The sequence below is a fragment of the Acomys minous genome, assembly GCF_964271855.1.
Source record: "Acomys minous genome assembly, chromosome: 2".
Taxonomy (NCBI): domain Eukaryota; kingdom Metazoa; phylum Chordata; class Mammalia; order Rodentia; family Muridae; genus Acomys; species Acomys minous.
In genome coordinates, this window is record NC_140484.1 from 51,103,809 (window position 1) to 51,117,859 (window position 14,051).

General features: G+C 52.3%; 3 protein-coding genes across 5 annotated transcripts; 1 reads left to right on the plus strand and 2 right to left on the minus strand.

The window, feature by feature from the left end:
* Positions 1-1,878: 1,878 nt before the first annotated feature.
* LOC311585998 (sororin-like) lies at positions 1,879-7,594 on the minus strand. The gene is made up of 6 exons (XM_084761759.1): positions 7,409-7,594; positions 7,144-7,235; positions 6,993-7,058; positions 6,873-6,908; positions 2,696-3,121; positions 1,879-2,535 (listed from the first exon to the last, which is right to left on the minus strand). The coding sequence occupies exons 1-6, from the start codon at positions 7,452-7,454 to the stop codon at positions 2,455-2,457; spliced, it is 747 nt and encodes a 248-aa protein (XP_084617885.1). The 5' UTR covers positions 7,455-7,594; the 3' UTR covers positions 1,879-2,454.
* Positions 7,595-7,654: 60 nt separating this feature from the next.
* Positions 7,655-11,914, plus strand: ZFPL1 (zinc finger protein like 1). Of its 2 annotated transcripts, none has more exons than XM_084761570.1 (8): positions 7,655-7,797; positions 8,139-8,248; positions 8,429-8,540; positions 9,934-10,127; positions 10,225-10,297; positions 10,371-10,514; positions 10,731-10,848; positions 11,458-11,914. In XM_084761570.1, the coding sequence occupies exons 2-8, from the start codon at positions 8,147-8,149 to the stop codon at positions 11,642-11,644; spliced, it is 930 nt and encodes a 309-aa protein (XP_084617696.1). In that variant the 5' UTR covers positions 7,655-7,797; positions 8,139-8,146; the 3' UTR covers positions 11,645-11,914. The 2 variants fall into 2 exon arrangements, with proteins under 2 accessions (XP_084617696.1, XP_084617697.1); XM_084761571.1 differs by having other exon boundaries at positions 7,658-7,759.
* Positions 11,813-13,867, minus strand: TMEM262 (transmembrane protein 262; the record flags this gene model as incomplete). Of its 2 annotated transcripts, none has more annotated exons than XM_084762052.1 (3): positions 12,348-13,854; positions 12,180-12,247; positions 11,813-12,044 (listed from the first exon to the last, which is right to left on the minus strand). In XM_084762052.1, exons 1-3 carry the CDS (start codon positions 12,519-12,521, stop codon positions 11,813-11,815), a joined length of 474 nt encoding a protein of 157 aa, XP_084618178.1. In that variant the 5' UTR covers positions 12,522-13,854. The 2 variants fall into 2 exon arrangements, with proteins under 2 accessions (XP_084618178.1, XP_084618177.1); XM_084762051.1 differs by having other exon boundaries at positions 11,862-12,044; positions 12,148-12,247; positions 12,348-13,867.
* Between the last annotated feature and the right edge of the window lie 184 nt (positions 13,868-14,051).

A 14,051-nucleotide genomic window follows, 5' to 3' on the forward strand; every position in this document is an offset into this window, starting at 1 on the left:
TTCTTAGCATACAAACACATCCCAAACATGACAGCATTGCAGGGGATACACTTACACTTAAAAGTGTAAATTTTTAAATTTGTTTTTGTCTTTGAGGCAGAGTCTGATGTGGCCCCGGCTGGTCTCCAACTCTTCACACAGTGGAGTGTGAATGTCCCTGAGCTCCTGCTGGTCCTACCGCCACGCCCCAAGTGCAGGGATTGCAGGTGTGCACCGCCACAGCTGGCTGACACATCGTTCTCCACCCCACATAATCTTCTTGCCCCCACAGCTGTGCCCTTCTCCATGAATGTTCCTGCAAGTTCCCTGTCCTCTGACAACCTGCTCTACTTTTCCCCGCTGAGTAAACATCCTTCCTTCAGGACCCTGTCCACCGTGGTGCTGGTGGCGGGCGTACTGAGGGTGTTGCATGGAGAGTCCCATCTATTGGGTTGGAAACAGCAGCATTTCCTCAAATCACACGTCTGAAGTTACCTGACACCCTGCTCTCCTTTTGCCTTCTTTCAATACTGCCAGGATGGCGCCCATGAACGTCCTGGCTGGTCTCTCAAGAGCATCCACATTAAAGAGTGGCCACTGCCAGGTCCTTACAGGGACAGCTGGTTTTTGTTTTCCAAAAATGGGTTTCCTTGTGCAGCTACGGCTGTCCTAGAACTTTATCTGTAGGTCAGGCTGGACTTGAACTCAGAGATCTGCCTGTCTCTATCTCCTGAGTGTTGGGATGCATCACCACTAGCTGGCTGTTTTGAGTTTTGTTTTTCGGGACAGTTTGTCTATGTAAAAGCCCTGGCTGTCCTGAACTCACTTGTAGACCAGGCTGGCCTCAAACTCAGAGATCTGCCTGCCTTTGCTTCCCTAGTGCTGGGATCAAAGGCGTGCACCACTGCAGGCAGATCAGGTCTTGCTGGCCAGCTGGTCTAGCTGAGATGGTACTCTAGGTTCAGGAAGAGCTCTGGAGAAAATGCAATGGCCTAGATTTCACCAGAGGATGAACTGGGACACTCACATCTGCACAACAGCCCTAGGAATCCCATCTTTGGGTCTGCTTCTCAGGAGTGCCATAGCCCAGCTGCTGGGAAGCATCTAGGAGGAAGCTATTATGCCTGGACCACAGGCTCCTATGTAGGATGGAGTCTGAGAAAAAGGAAAAGAGTGCTTAGCAGCCTACCCAGATCCAAGTTCTTCCCTCCTGGGCCTCCTTTCCAGGAAGCCCTACCTTAGAGGAAGAGACAGGGACCAGAGTCACTGGAGGGAGGCCAAGCTGGTAGCTTCCACAGGTGACACAGCACAAAGACATGGCATCCAGGGCTTCACACCAGCAGCTGTCTTCAACCTAATAAACACCAGTCTACAGAAGCTACAGGCAGAAACTTCTAAAAAATTTATTTGAAATTAAACCTTTCCTTTAGGCTGCACATTAGTTCCTGAAAGGCAGATGCGTCCGTAGTGATGGTAAATTCAGCATGATCCAGCTTAGGGTCCACAGGAACCAGGGAGGTAAACCCCTCAGGTGCGCTCTGCTCCAGCCATCCTGGTATTGTTAGCCTGGTGCTTGCAGTTCTCACCGCCTGCAGCGTCTATTACCGTGAACTTGTAAACGTTGGAAGCCCAGCGGCAGTGGAAACCAAATCCTTTACTGTAATTCAGGAGGTGGTAGACAGAGGGAATTCTCCAGAGACCACAACTCCATTTTAGTTCACAACGACCTCCATGGAATGGCCTCACATTGAGAGTGAAACAGCTGAGCTCACAGCAAAAGTGCCACAACCCTCAGGCACATGAGAAACGGCCATAACTTTCTAAGTGTAGTTGCAAAACGCCACATCCCAGAGCCAAGACTGTGCAGCTTGTTTTTCAATGAGGACGAGGAAAGGGCAGTCAAAGCAGAAACCACAAACCTTATTTTGGTGGCATCTGGAGGCCACACTGTGAAGTGCACCCACTTTGCCTAAGCAGCAGTACCCCACTCACCCACGTGCCAACAGCAGAACAGACACAGAACAATTCCTACATAACAGACACTTGCACTAAAAAACCCAACCACCACTCTCTCCTCTTCTACCTCAGACTCCACGTCTAGACTCTTCTACAGGAATTAACTGTCTCCTTGGCCTCTGAGTCTCAACTCTACAGAACCAAATAGAACACAAAACCTCTTTACTGCTTGGTGGTTGGACTCCCAGGCATCAAGAGAGGGCAACAACAGAGAGACAGCACATGCGGAACCCGTTCCTGACACGCTGGCTCAGAGCAGAAGTGGCTTCTCATCTCCCACACGGTGGAGGTGGAAAGTCCGAGGACTCGTCACAATGTGAAAAGGGGCCAGCAACACCTTTCTGGGTGAGGAGGCCAGTAAAGAGGACCCTACATGTCTTGTTCAGCTCAGTGGGCAATATGTACAGGAAGAGGGCGAGCCTAGCCAGTCCAGCTCAGTGAGTGGCATCCCAGTTCATCTCACTCAATGAGAAGCTCAAACTGCTCAGCAGCTTCAAATTCAGCATTCATGGCCTTAGCCCACTCATCCAGCTCTGATTTCTGGTGGAAAGAAATGAGGGCACATGAGTAGGAAGAACAGCCATGTTGGCCTGAGCATATTACCCACACCCTCAGGTGTTGCCTTCCCTCAAGAGAGCTGAATCCTGGCCCCGCAGCCCCTGCTTCTGCAGCTGCTGGGGAGGTCTTGCCCCTCACTCACCAGGATCTCAGGCACCTTCTTCTTCCGTTTCTCTTTCACAGGTGGAGGCGAGATTCCAGGAAGCGCTGTGTCTGGAAGCCTGGGCTTTACAGGCACCTTTGGGATCTCAGTTAACTTAGAACCCACGACAGGGGAGATTCCAGGCAAGTCTTGAGGTCCCTCAAAGCCAAAGAAGGATCGGCGGCCAGGAGTGGAGGTTGAGGCAGAACTGCAGCCCTCTAGCCGACTGTATGATCGCCTGACTTTTTGAGACATTTCCAACTCTCTGGCATCCGGCTCTCCTTCCCCAGAGTTAGACTCAACATTGTGAGTGCACAGCACTGGGGTGCTGCTGGGAGTGCCAGGGACAGGACAAGTCTTGAAGAGGTCCTCTTTAGTGGGTACCTTGAGGGGAGGGCTGTTTTCTTTTTCCAAGATAAAAGAGATCTGTATCAGGATAGGAGAAAGAACACTTATCAGTTAGGGGATGCAGGGTAAGAAAACTGCCCATAGGACACACAGGATTTCCAGTTTCTTGTGGATTTTACTGCGGGGATGGAGGGCAGGACCTTGTGCGTGGGTGGCAAGTGCTGTGCTGCAGAGCTCCACCCCCAGAAACGCACAAGCCCTGGCTTCTATGCCTACTGTTGGGAAGAAGAAAAAAAGACAGCCACCATTGTTACTCAGGAAGTGCACTTGTGAAGAGTGTCACTACATTTGCTGCTGCTGTTGCTGTCACAGCAGCCAAGTGTACACATTGCTGCCACTTGCTAGCTCACAAAGTCTCAGCATATCTCAACTGTCTCGATGGCCTCCTAACAGCTTTGCCTGCACCTATCCTCTACCACATAGTTGCTAAAGATTTTCTAAAATGTTCATTTGGCCAATAAACTCTATTGGTGACTTGTCCTTTACCAGGGAGTGTTCTGGGTACTGTGACTACACCAGGGAAAACAAACCATCGCTTCTGCACTTTCACTGTTAAAAAAGCAGAACAAAGCTGGGCATGGTGGCTCACGCCTTTAATCCCAGCACTCGGGAGGCAGAGGCAGGCGGGTCGCTGTGAGTTCGAGGCCAGTCTGGTCTACAAAGCGAGTCTAGGACAGCCAAGGCTACACAGAGAAACCCTGTCCCGGAAAAAAAAAAAAAAAAAGAGCTGGGCCTTGGTGGTACAGGCCTTTAATCCCAGCACTGGGGAAACAGCAGATCTCTGAGTTCCAGACCAGCCAAGGCTGCAGAATGAAATACAGGGCAGGCTGGAGCTGCAGTCTCAGTGAGCCGGGGACAGGAGCGCAGTGTGGTGTGCTGGAGAGCTGTGTGCATCTCTGAAGTACAGTCTTCTAGGCAGGGGGAGCAGAAGGCACAAGAGCCTGGGTCAAGGAACAAACGGGGCCAGTGTGGCTGAGGTTGGCAAGTAAAGATCTAGAAACTGAAGATGAAGATGTAGCCGAAGCAGCACTGCAATCCCACCTGTGTACACAGGCCACTAGAAAAGCCTTGACCCAAGGCCAAAGGAGTCACAGGAAAGGCGCGAACAGCAAAAACTCATCTGACAGACGTACCCGAGGCCAGCACACGGTGACTCACACCCCTACTCCCAGTCCCAGTAGCGCCTCCTCTGAGAAGCCGTTCCTGCCTGGGGCCCAGGCCAGCCCACTTTCATCTGCAACTTTTCTGTCACAAAACTCCTTTTGCCTCTAGTACAGCAGCATAGTTACCTGCTGTTGTCCGGTGACTGCTTAATTCATCACACCAGCCAGAAAGGGGAGCTTCTTGAGATCAGTGGCCGCCAGCTGCCTACCTAACTTTGCCAGTACCTAGCACGCACAGCAGAATGCTGCACACTGGAGGCTCCTGAATTAACTCATGGTCATGAAACTTGGCTATATGAGACCTTGTCTCAAAAACAAGATGTTTATGGGCAAACCAAACTCCTTAATAGCAAGTTGTGTTAAGGGCTGGAGAGATGGCTCAGAGGTTAAGAGCACTGGCTGTTCTTCCAAAGGTCCTGAGTTCAATTCCCAGCAACCACATGGTGGCTCACAACTATCTATAATGAGATTTGGTGCCCTCTTCTGCTGTGTAAGCACATGCAGGCAGAATACTGTATAAGTAATAAATAATTTTTAGGGGGGAAAGGGGACTTCGAGACAAGGTTTCTCTGTGTAATAGCCCTGGCTGACCTGGACTTGCTTTGTAGACTAGGCTAGCCTTGAACTTACATAAATCCACCTGCTTCTACCTCCTAGTGCTGGGATTAAAGGGGTGCACCACCACACCAAGCAAATAAATCTTAAGAAAAATTAAAAATTAAAAAATAAAGTTCTATTAAAACTGTAAAAGCCCATACACATAACTAATCTTTTACTTTTGTTTATTTTCGGTTTTGAGACAGGGTTTCTCTGTGTAGCCCTGGCTAGCCTCAAACTCAGAAATCTGCCCACCTCCGCCTTTTGCGTGCTGGGATTAAAGGTGTCACCACCATCCAGCATCTTTTTGTTGGCCTAGAACTCAGAGATCCGCCTGCCTCTGCCTCCCCAGTGCTGGGATTAAAGGCATGGGCCACCAGGGTCTTGCCACCTCTCCCAGCCCCCACCCAGCAGCTTTTACATTTGTGTGTTCTGCTGGGGCTATGTATTCTAATGCTAATTACTGGCCTCCAAGATCCAATGGCTGGCCAAGGTTACGCAGAGAAACCATGACTGGGCAGAAGAGAAGTATGTGGGGCTTGGGATCTAGATTTAGGGTCAGAGAGGGACCACACAGGGGAGAAGAGAGAAGCCAAAGATGTAGGAGGAGAAGACGGAAAAGGAAGTGGCCATGGGGCAGTGGATCAAGAGCATGAGAGCTGGCCGGATGAAACAGAAGCACCCCAGGCAGGAACAATCGTGGCAAATAATTTGGGGTGTGGAGCTGGGAAATAGCAAAATAGCTTAGAGGGTTGATATCTCTTGTTCCCCACCCCTTCCACCCCCACAGGGTTTCTCTGTGTAGCCCTGGCTATCCTGGACTTACTTTGTAGACTAGGCTGGCCTTGAACTCAGAGATCCGCCTTCAGTGCAGGGATTAAAGGTGTGCACCACCACGCCCTGCCAGTTACTCTGCTTAAAGCTTTTATAAATCCAAAAGGTCTGTCTTGATTATGTGGGAACTCACTAAGGTAGAGAAGGCCCCTGGGGCCTAATGTCCCTTCCACAACAATGCATCTGTTCATGGAGGACAGGAGAGGGCACTGGAAACTCTGGAACTGAGGCCACAGATGCCTGGGGCCCATCTGACGTTGGTCCTAAGAACTACTCTTAACCACGTTCTAGCCCCTACAACCAGAAATAAACGCTGAAAGCAAGACCTTTTTTTTATTTTCAACCCTCCCCCGCAGGGTTCCTCTGTGTAGCTTTGGCTGTCCTCAGACTCAGAGATCCGCCTGTCTCTGCCTCCCAAGGCTGGGATTAAAGGTGTGCCGTCACCACAGCCCAGCTGTTGTTTTGGTTTTTGGACAAAGGTTTTTTTTTTTTCTGTGTAGCCCTGGGCATGCTGGAATGGTCTATAGATAAAGCTGGCCTCAAACTCAGAGATCTGCCTGGCCCTGCTACCCCAGTGCTGGGATCAAACCACAGTCACTGGTGGCTTACAGAAGACCAGTGGGTGAGCCATAACTCAGCTTTTTAAGAAAAAATAGTGAAACCGCCCCGAGCATAAAGAACATGAAGGACATAAGCAGGCAGCAAACAAGAATGGCAATAGGAGCCAGTCCTGGCAGCACGCGCAGCGCTAATCCTTGCTCCCGTCACTGGGGGGCGCTGTGAGTTTGAGGCCAGTCTGGTCTATAGCAACTTCCAGTTCAGGGCAACTGTTAAGACAGCGAGACCTAAGAGGACAATCCATGAAGGCGGCAAGAGGTAAATTGTTTTCAGCTCCTGGGTAGAAGCGAGTGATTAGTATGCATATCCTCTAAGGTGAACTGGATCCCACACACTGGAGCAGTGGCGCCCCACATGGGACGCGGAACACACCTAACACACCTCTAATCCCAGCACTCTAGGAGGCAGAGAGGGGTGGGGGTGGGGGTGGGGGTGGGGTGGGGAGGATCTCGGTGAGTTCCACAACAGCCAAGGCTACACAGAGAAATCCTGTCTCAAAAAACAAACAACAAACCAAAAACAAAGACAACCGAGCAGATGCAACTGGGCTGACTCACCCGAGGGCTCCGGCGAAGTCTGTGCACAGGTGGGACCTGTAGAGATAATATCAACTGATTAATCAATAGCTAAGCCCAGTTTTGACATCTCATTCCCAAATCCGTCTCTCAGGCCCTCACCTCTACTGCATGAGCTACGATCTTCTTCAAGACGATGGCCTTTCTGACTGGCGCCGCATGGGGTGTCTGAAAAGTGGGGGAGAAGGATTACTATGAACCTTACATTAGTTCAAAGCCCGCTGGGTCAGTAGCTGAGGAGCTTGGATCTCACCTTCGGCCATATTTCAGAAAAGATGTTCGGGAGATCTGAGCCAGATTTCCGCTGGGGCCTCTTCAAAGGCTTAGTAAGTGGTGTCTTAGGCCCTGGGAAGGGAGACATGTTTAAGGTTGAGCAATATCAAACGAAGCAAGATGCCTGACGAGTTCGGAAAAGTAGAGCCGTTTCCCAATGGCGCCTTTAAGGGGTCTTCCACCAGGAGCCAAGTTTCATTCCCCAAATGAGCAGACCTCACTGCTCCCGCGCGCCCTCCGCTCACCGGACGGCTGGGCGGCGCCTCCGGACCGCGTTCGCCGCTCCGACATGTCTACGGTCCGGCTCAGTCTCCGCCGCGGTCACCAACTCAGGCTCGCGCCAACAGAGAAATTGGTGCTTGCAAACGTTCAAATTACCCGCCTGTCGACGAGAAAGCGGAAGTGACGCTAGGTAGGAGGCCGACCCCGGAACACCTCTTCGTCGGCACGGGCTTTACGTCTAGCGTAAGGCAGAGGCGTGGCCTGCCGGTGCCGTGGCGTCATCAGCCTGCGCCGCACCCGGAAGAGACGTGGCAGCGGAGGGATAATCAGAGCGGCAGGAGACGGAGGGAGCAGAGCTCCCGCAAGCGGAGTGGGTGAGCTCAGTCCCTTGCTTTCCGCGCTTTCCACTACGGTACGCACCCATCGCGGCCGGTACCGCGGGGGTTCCTGAGACCTAGAAGGGGGTCAGACGGCTGGGGGGGCGGGGTTAGCAGGGGGTGGGGTCATGGGGCGGGGCTTGGTGGTATTGGAGTTGTTGGTGGCTAGGGGCTAGGTCCTGATGGAATGAGGGGTCGTTTAGTGGTACGATCTGTGAACGGGGCGTGGCCTTACTCGTGCTGAGACTGTAGGCTAGAATTTGTCGTTTGGACTGGCGTAGTACGGGTCTGGAGATTTCAAAGAAGAGATGAACTGGGTAGGTGAGAACAAATGGCAGCCACCAGAACCTCCTGCTGACTCAGCTCTCCTCCCTAGAATCCGTCATGGGACTTTGCAAGTGCCCCAAGAGGAAGGTGACAAACCTGTTCTGCTTCGAACACCGGGTTAACGTCTGCGAGCACTGTCTGGTAGCCAATCATGCCAAGGTGGGGCATTTAGAGCAGTGGCTGAGCAGGGTACTGGGTGGGCAGGCAAGACTGGCTACCTCCAAATCCATGAGGGGCCCTACACGAGATTGTAAGCTCCGCAAGGGTAAAGGCTGGGGTTGTGTTGCTCTCTGCAGTAAGTGTTCGCTGAACAGATGAAACCTCTTTCTCCCGCTCCAGTGCATCGTGCAGTCCTACTTGCAGTGGCTACAAGACAGTGACTACAACCCCAATTGCCGCCTGTGCAACACACCCCTGGCCAGTCGGGAGACCACCCGTCTTGTGTGCTATGGTGAGGCCTGGGTGCTAGGAAGGGGTCACTCGAGCTGCCCCAAGGTCCAGCTTGGAGACTGGTTTGCGAGCAGCCTTCAAGCGGCAGAACTGAGTCCCTCAAGCCTGGAGTCCCTCAAGCCTGGAGGCCCGAGCTCAGAGCCTCCTCGGCAAGCCTTTTCCCTTCCTAGGCCTCCATGTCTTCCACAAACCTTAAAGTCCCTACTTCCTGCTCTACTAGTCTTGGAGATGAGCTGTGGCTGTGAGTAAGAGCCATTTTGGGGGGAGTGTAACTGACTCCAAGACTAAAGTGAGAGGAAGCTTCCTGCAGTACAGTTAGCTAAAAGGAGTCAGTAGTCACAGCCTGGTGTACCAAGCCTCAGCTGGAGTGTTTCAAGGTCAGCCTCAAGTGGGCAGCCTCGCCTGTGTTTCTCCAGGGGAAATTGTGTGTGTGTGGGGGTACTCACATACACACACCTTGACTAATACCTGTGGGTGAGTGAACGGGTGACCCACGGATATGAACACATGTCCCGTGGAATGTACAACGACGGGAAGGGGATGGTTTCTGAGTTATCAGTGGACCTGAATGTACAGATGTGTACATCTTACGTGAGTGACAACTAGGGTGGGTGGAGAGAGTGGCCCTTGAGTTCGCCTGCATATTTATAAGCACGGGTGTATTTGTGCCACTGGACACCTGCATGTATCTGTGTGTGTGTGGTGCTTTCCTGAAAGTATTCTTGTATGTAGTAGGTTGGATTGTTTTGTTTGTTTTCTTTCTTTCCTTTTTTTAAAGATTTATTTATTATTTACACAGTATTCTGCCTACACATGTGCCTTCCCACTACAGGAAGGCACCAGGTCTCATTACACATGGTTGTAAGCCACCATGTAGTTGTTGGGAATTGAACTCGGGACCTTTGGAAGAATAGACGGTGCTCTTAACCTCTGAGCCATCTCTCCAGCCCTGACCTTGAACTCTTAATTCTCCTGCCTCTACCTCCCAAGTGCTAGGACTTTGGGAAGCTTCCTAAAACTTACTGTTGCATAGTCAAAATCCCGAGGAGGAGGAGGAGGAGGAGGAGGAGGAGGAGGAGGAGGAGGAGGAGGGTTCTAGGCCCAGAGCAGACTTGTGAAAGGGTAGAAGGCATCTTCTTCCCAGCCCACATCTTCTCCTTGTGGCCCGGCCAACTCGGTGGAATCTACCTTGACTAAGTACAATGGTGTTAAAAAGGAGGCCGAATTGAAGCCTTAGGGACCTGGGGTGAGCAGGAAAAGGGGTGGCCCTATGCGTCCTCACATGTGTCCATTCGTTCCTCAGTGAACTGGGGAGGGGCGCATTGCTAGGCCTAGGCTAAGAACTCCAAGAGTTGTCTCTCTCATGTCTCCTTTCTTATTTCATGGGTCCTAAGATCTCTTTCACTGGGCCTGCATCAATGAACGTGCTGCCCAGCTACCACGAAACACGGCGCCTGCAGGCTACCAGTGCCCCAGCTGTAATGGCCCCATCTTTCCCCCAGCCAACCTAGCTGGCCCAGTGGCTTCAGCACTGAGAGAGAAGCTAGCCACGGTCAACTGGGCCCGGGCAGGACTGGGCCTCCCTCTGGTGAGAGTCCCTTAGTTTGTGCTGGCCTCCGGTGTGCCCGATTGGATGGGTTGGCAGCGGGAGTGGACGGGCTACTGACTTAGACTCCCTTCTGCAGATTGATGAGGTGATCAACCCAGAGCCCGAGCCCCTCAGTTCCTCAGACTTCTCAGACTGGTCCAGCTTTAACGGTAAGTGGTGGTCTTCGTCTGCTGGCTGGATCTTGTCTGCCTGCTCCACTGACAGTTTCCTCTCTCTCTATAGCCCCCACCACCCCTGTGCAAGAGGAGACACAGAGCACTTCTGCTGCTCCAGCTTTCTACAGCCAAGTTCCCCCCCCTTCTTCCGCGGACTGTCCCGAGCAGCACACGGTCATCCACATGGGCAGTGCCGAAGCCCTGACACACGGTGAGCTGGGGCCTCATCCCAGTTGGAGAATAGAAAAAGCGGGTGATTTGCATGAAGAGAGCTCAGGGGACCCCAGGTGGAACGGCTCTTCCTCACTCCCCGCAATCCCCAGGGTACTCTGTGAGGTTGGGGTGAACAAGAGACCCTTTGTCCCACTTCCACTCATGCCACAGGACCAGTTTGAGCCTGTTGATGCTGGTGTCTCTATCCCCACAGCCCCAAGGAAGGTGTATGACACCCGGGATGATGACCGGACAGCAGGCCTCCACAGAGACTGTGACGACGACAAATACCGCCGCAGGCCTGCTCTGGGCTGGCTGGCCCAGCTGCTCCGGTACATGGAAACACAGGGGCGGGGTGTCAGGAGGGGCCCCATGGTGGACACTTGGATAATAGTGGGACTTGTTCTGGCACTAACACCACCCAGTACCAGGCCACAGTGAGGCCCTGGCTGGCAGGCAGCCTTAGTGTGTTCTGTCCTCCCCAGGGACTGTCCTTTCCTCCTACAGGAAGTTTGGACTTGGCCTCTGAGGCCCCTTCCTGCTGTGATGCCACCTGATTTTTTTTTCCTTTCTTTTCTTTGTGTGTGTGTGTGTGTGTGTGTGTGTGTGTGTGTGTGTGTGTGTGTGTGTAGTTTTTCGAGACAGAGTTTCTCTGTGTAGCCCTGGCTGTCCTGGACTCATTTTGTAGACCAGGCTGGCCTCCAACTCACAGAGATCCGCCTGCCTCTGCCTCCCGAGTGCTGGGATTAAAGGCGTGCTTTAAGTGTCCCTCTTGTTTAACACGGTCAAACTTCCAGGACAATTTGTGTCCCACTGGTTCAAGCTTCATAATAACCCAATATGAGGGTGAATACAGGGGTACAGGGTGGCCATTCCCCGTGCACAAAGATAGTAACACAAAGATAGTGCCCTGACCTGACCTTTCCCCTCATTCCTCCTAGGAGCCGGGCTGGGTCCCGGAAGCGGCCACTGACTCTACTCCAGCGGGCAGGGCTGCTGCTCCTGCTGGGGCTGCTGGGCTTCCTGGCACTCCTCACTCTTATGTCTCGACTCGGCCGGGCTGCAGCTGACAGCGATCCCAATCTGGACCCACTCATGAACCCGCACATCCGCGTAGGTCCTTCCTGAGCCCACGCTCCTTCCTGGGCCAGCTTAGGACCTAGAGTCCTAGGGAGAGAAAGCGGAGAGGCCTGAGGGCTTTCCTTCACTCCTCTCCTTCAGTCCTGAGACACTAAGATCCCCTGGGCCAAGACACTTGGCAGCTGAGACTGCAGGCCAGGTCTGTAGCCCTGTTGATCAAGTTGGTCTTCTCCTGCCTGCCCTGGGTCTCCAGCCTCCTACTTCAACCCTCACAGGAGCAGACAGGAGCAAATAAACAACAGACTTTATTAAGAGAAATCTGAAGCAGCTTTTTTCATCTCCCTTCTTAGTCCTGTCCTCAGTCCCAGGCCTCAGTGGTTCTCCTCCCGGTAACTGATGGCCAGGAACTCCAGGGACAGACGGTTGAAGAACATGGCTCCATTGAGTGCTGGGTGGAGGAGAAAGCCCATCAGCTCAACACTTTTGTGCCTTCCTTGCCACGTCTCAGGGTTTCAGAACTCCCCCTCCTTGGAGCACACCTCCCCACTCACTTAGGGTCGTCATAGCAAAGTAGCGAAGAAACTTGTCACCATGCATCTCTGCGTAGAGTGAGCCCGTGGCAGCCCAGCAGATGCTTATCACCTGGGAGAGCTGGGAGAGGGATCCAGTGGGAGGGTACCCCCCCCCCCACATAGCAGACAATTCCACCTTGGTTTTCCCCAGCAGCCCTTGCGCCCCAGCCCAGACCTACTATCAGTACAACCGTGTATCGGAAGCTCATGCGGTCATAGTGGTGGGTGAAACAGAAGTTGTTAACGTCACTAGCAAAGACGCTCGTGTGTAGGAAGAAGAGCATGAGCGCAGCAACCGTGAGCACCATGCCTGGAGGGAAGCATAGCACTGCGAGGCGGTCCCGCCACCGCATCCTGCTCACTGCTTAGTTTCAGGTCAGGCCCCAGAACTGGAGCAGGTCACCGGCCAGGGGCAGCAGCAAAATCTTGCCATTCTAGGGTGTTCTGTGTGAGGAAGGCATTGGAGAGGGCAAGGTTCTAGAACATAGCCTGATTCCAACAAATAGAATGTGTCTGGGTATCAGGGATGTTCCATTATGGAGGGGTAGGCTAAATGTGCCAAGTGGCAGAAGCCTGTAGTGTGAGGAAGAGACCACAGTGCACACCATTCCATCTCTAAAAGGAACTTTTCACTTACTGTGTGAGAGGCTCACTGCCTCCTTCTGCTAACCTAGGCCTAGTCCTGGAAGTTTCTAGCCTCCATACCATCTAACCGAGGCCAAGAATGTTTTCAGCCTTTGAGACGTACTGCTTAATAAGCTCAGCTTTCTTCTTACTGAGCCCTGGGCTGCCTGGCTCAGACTCCTCCCAGCTGACGTACAGTCTGGCTTCTCTCAGCCTCTGAAACTTGCTTGGCCTTAAACTAACTCCAGCAATCTCTCTTTGTTCTCTCATATTCATTCTCTCTCTCTCTCTCTCTCTCTCTCTCTCTCTCTCTCTCTCTCTCTCTCTCTCTCTCTCTCTCCCCCCCCCCTCCCTGTCTCTAGCCTGTCTCTATTATTGTCCCAGTAAAACTGCCTCCTCTCTCCCTGCCTTGCCCGCTTAGTAGCTTCCCTTTCCTCTCTCGTCTCATAAGAGTGGGGTGTGTCCTATTCTGTCAAGTCTTTCTCTGATTTGTCACTTTGTCTGCCACTCAATTAGATACCATTTTCAAACAGGGGTGCTTCCTTCTACAAATTAACTTTACCTTCATTGTTTGGAATTAAAGCATGTGCCACCATACCTGGACCTAAGCTTTTCTTTACCTGAAACTTGCTCTATACCAGGCTGTCCTTGAACTCAGGTCTGCTTGCCACTGTCTCCTGGATTAAAGGCGTGTTTGTATTCCAGCCGGATCACACAGACCCAGTTCTTTGCATGTGATCTCTTGCCAGAGCAGCCGTGTTCTAAATTAAAATTCCTCTATGCCATCCTCTGCACTTTGTGGGCAGCTCCGTATTCCCATGGGACATTGTACAGGGAACAGGCAAGGGCTCAAGAAAGGTGTAGGGCGTGTCCCAGCTCCAGGCAGGTGAGAGATTAGGGCTTTCCCCTGTGAAGGAAGGCTTTAGCAGAAGGAATCCCAGGCTCTAACCAAGGTACAGATGTTAACACCACTTGGCACCACAAACTTCAATAAGCAGAGACAGGAATGAATCTCAACTGCCCTTTCTTTAGATAACGTTCTGGCAGGGAGCTGGAGAGATGGCTCAGTGGTTAATAGCACTGGCTGCTTTTTTTTTTTTTTCAAGACAGGGTTTCTCTGTGTAGCCTTGGTTGTCCTAGACTCACTCTGTAGTCCAGGCTGGCCTCTACCTTACAGATATCCACCTGCCTCTGCCTCCCAAGTGCTGGGATTAAAGGCGTGCACCACCACCAACACTGGCTGCTCTTGCAAAGGACCT

Coding starts and splice junctions, on each gene's coding strand:
- LOC311585998 (XM_084761759.1), bottom strand. CDS start 7,454: ATGTCGGAGCGGCGAACGCGGTCCGGAGGCGCCGCCCAGCCGTCCG. Junction 7,059..7,143: donor TTTCTGAAATATGGCCGAAG/GTGAGATCCAAG, acceptor CCCACTTTTCAG/ACACCCCATGCGGCGCCAGT. Junction 6,909..6,992: donor TCGTAGCTCATGCAGTAGAG/GTGAGGGCCTGA, acceptor TTATCTCTACAG/GTCCCACCTGTGCACAGACT.
- ZFPL1 (XM_084761570.1), top strand. CDS start 8,147: ATGGGACTTTGCAAGTGCCCCAAGAGGAAGGTGACAAACCTGTTCTGC. Junction 8,249..8,428: donor TGGTAGCCAATCATGCCAAG/GTGGGGCATTTA, acceptor CTCCCGCTCCAG/TGCATCGTGCAGTCCTACTT. Junction 10,849..11,457: donor TGGCTGGCCCAGCTGCTCCG/GTACATGGAAAC, acceptor CATTCCTCCTAG/GAGCCGGGCTGGGTCCCGGA.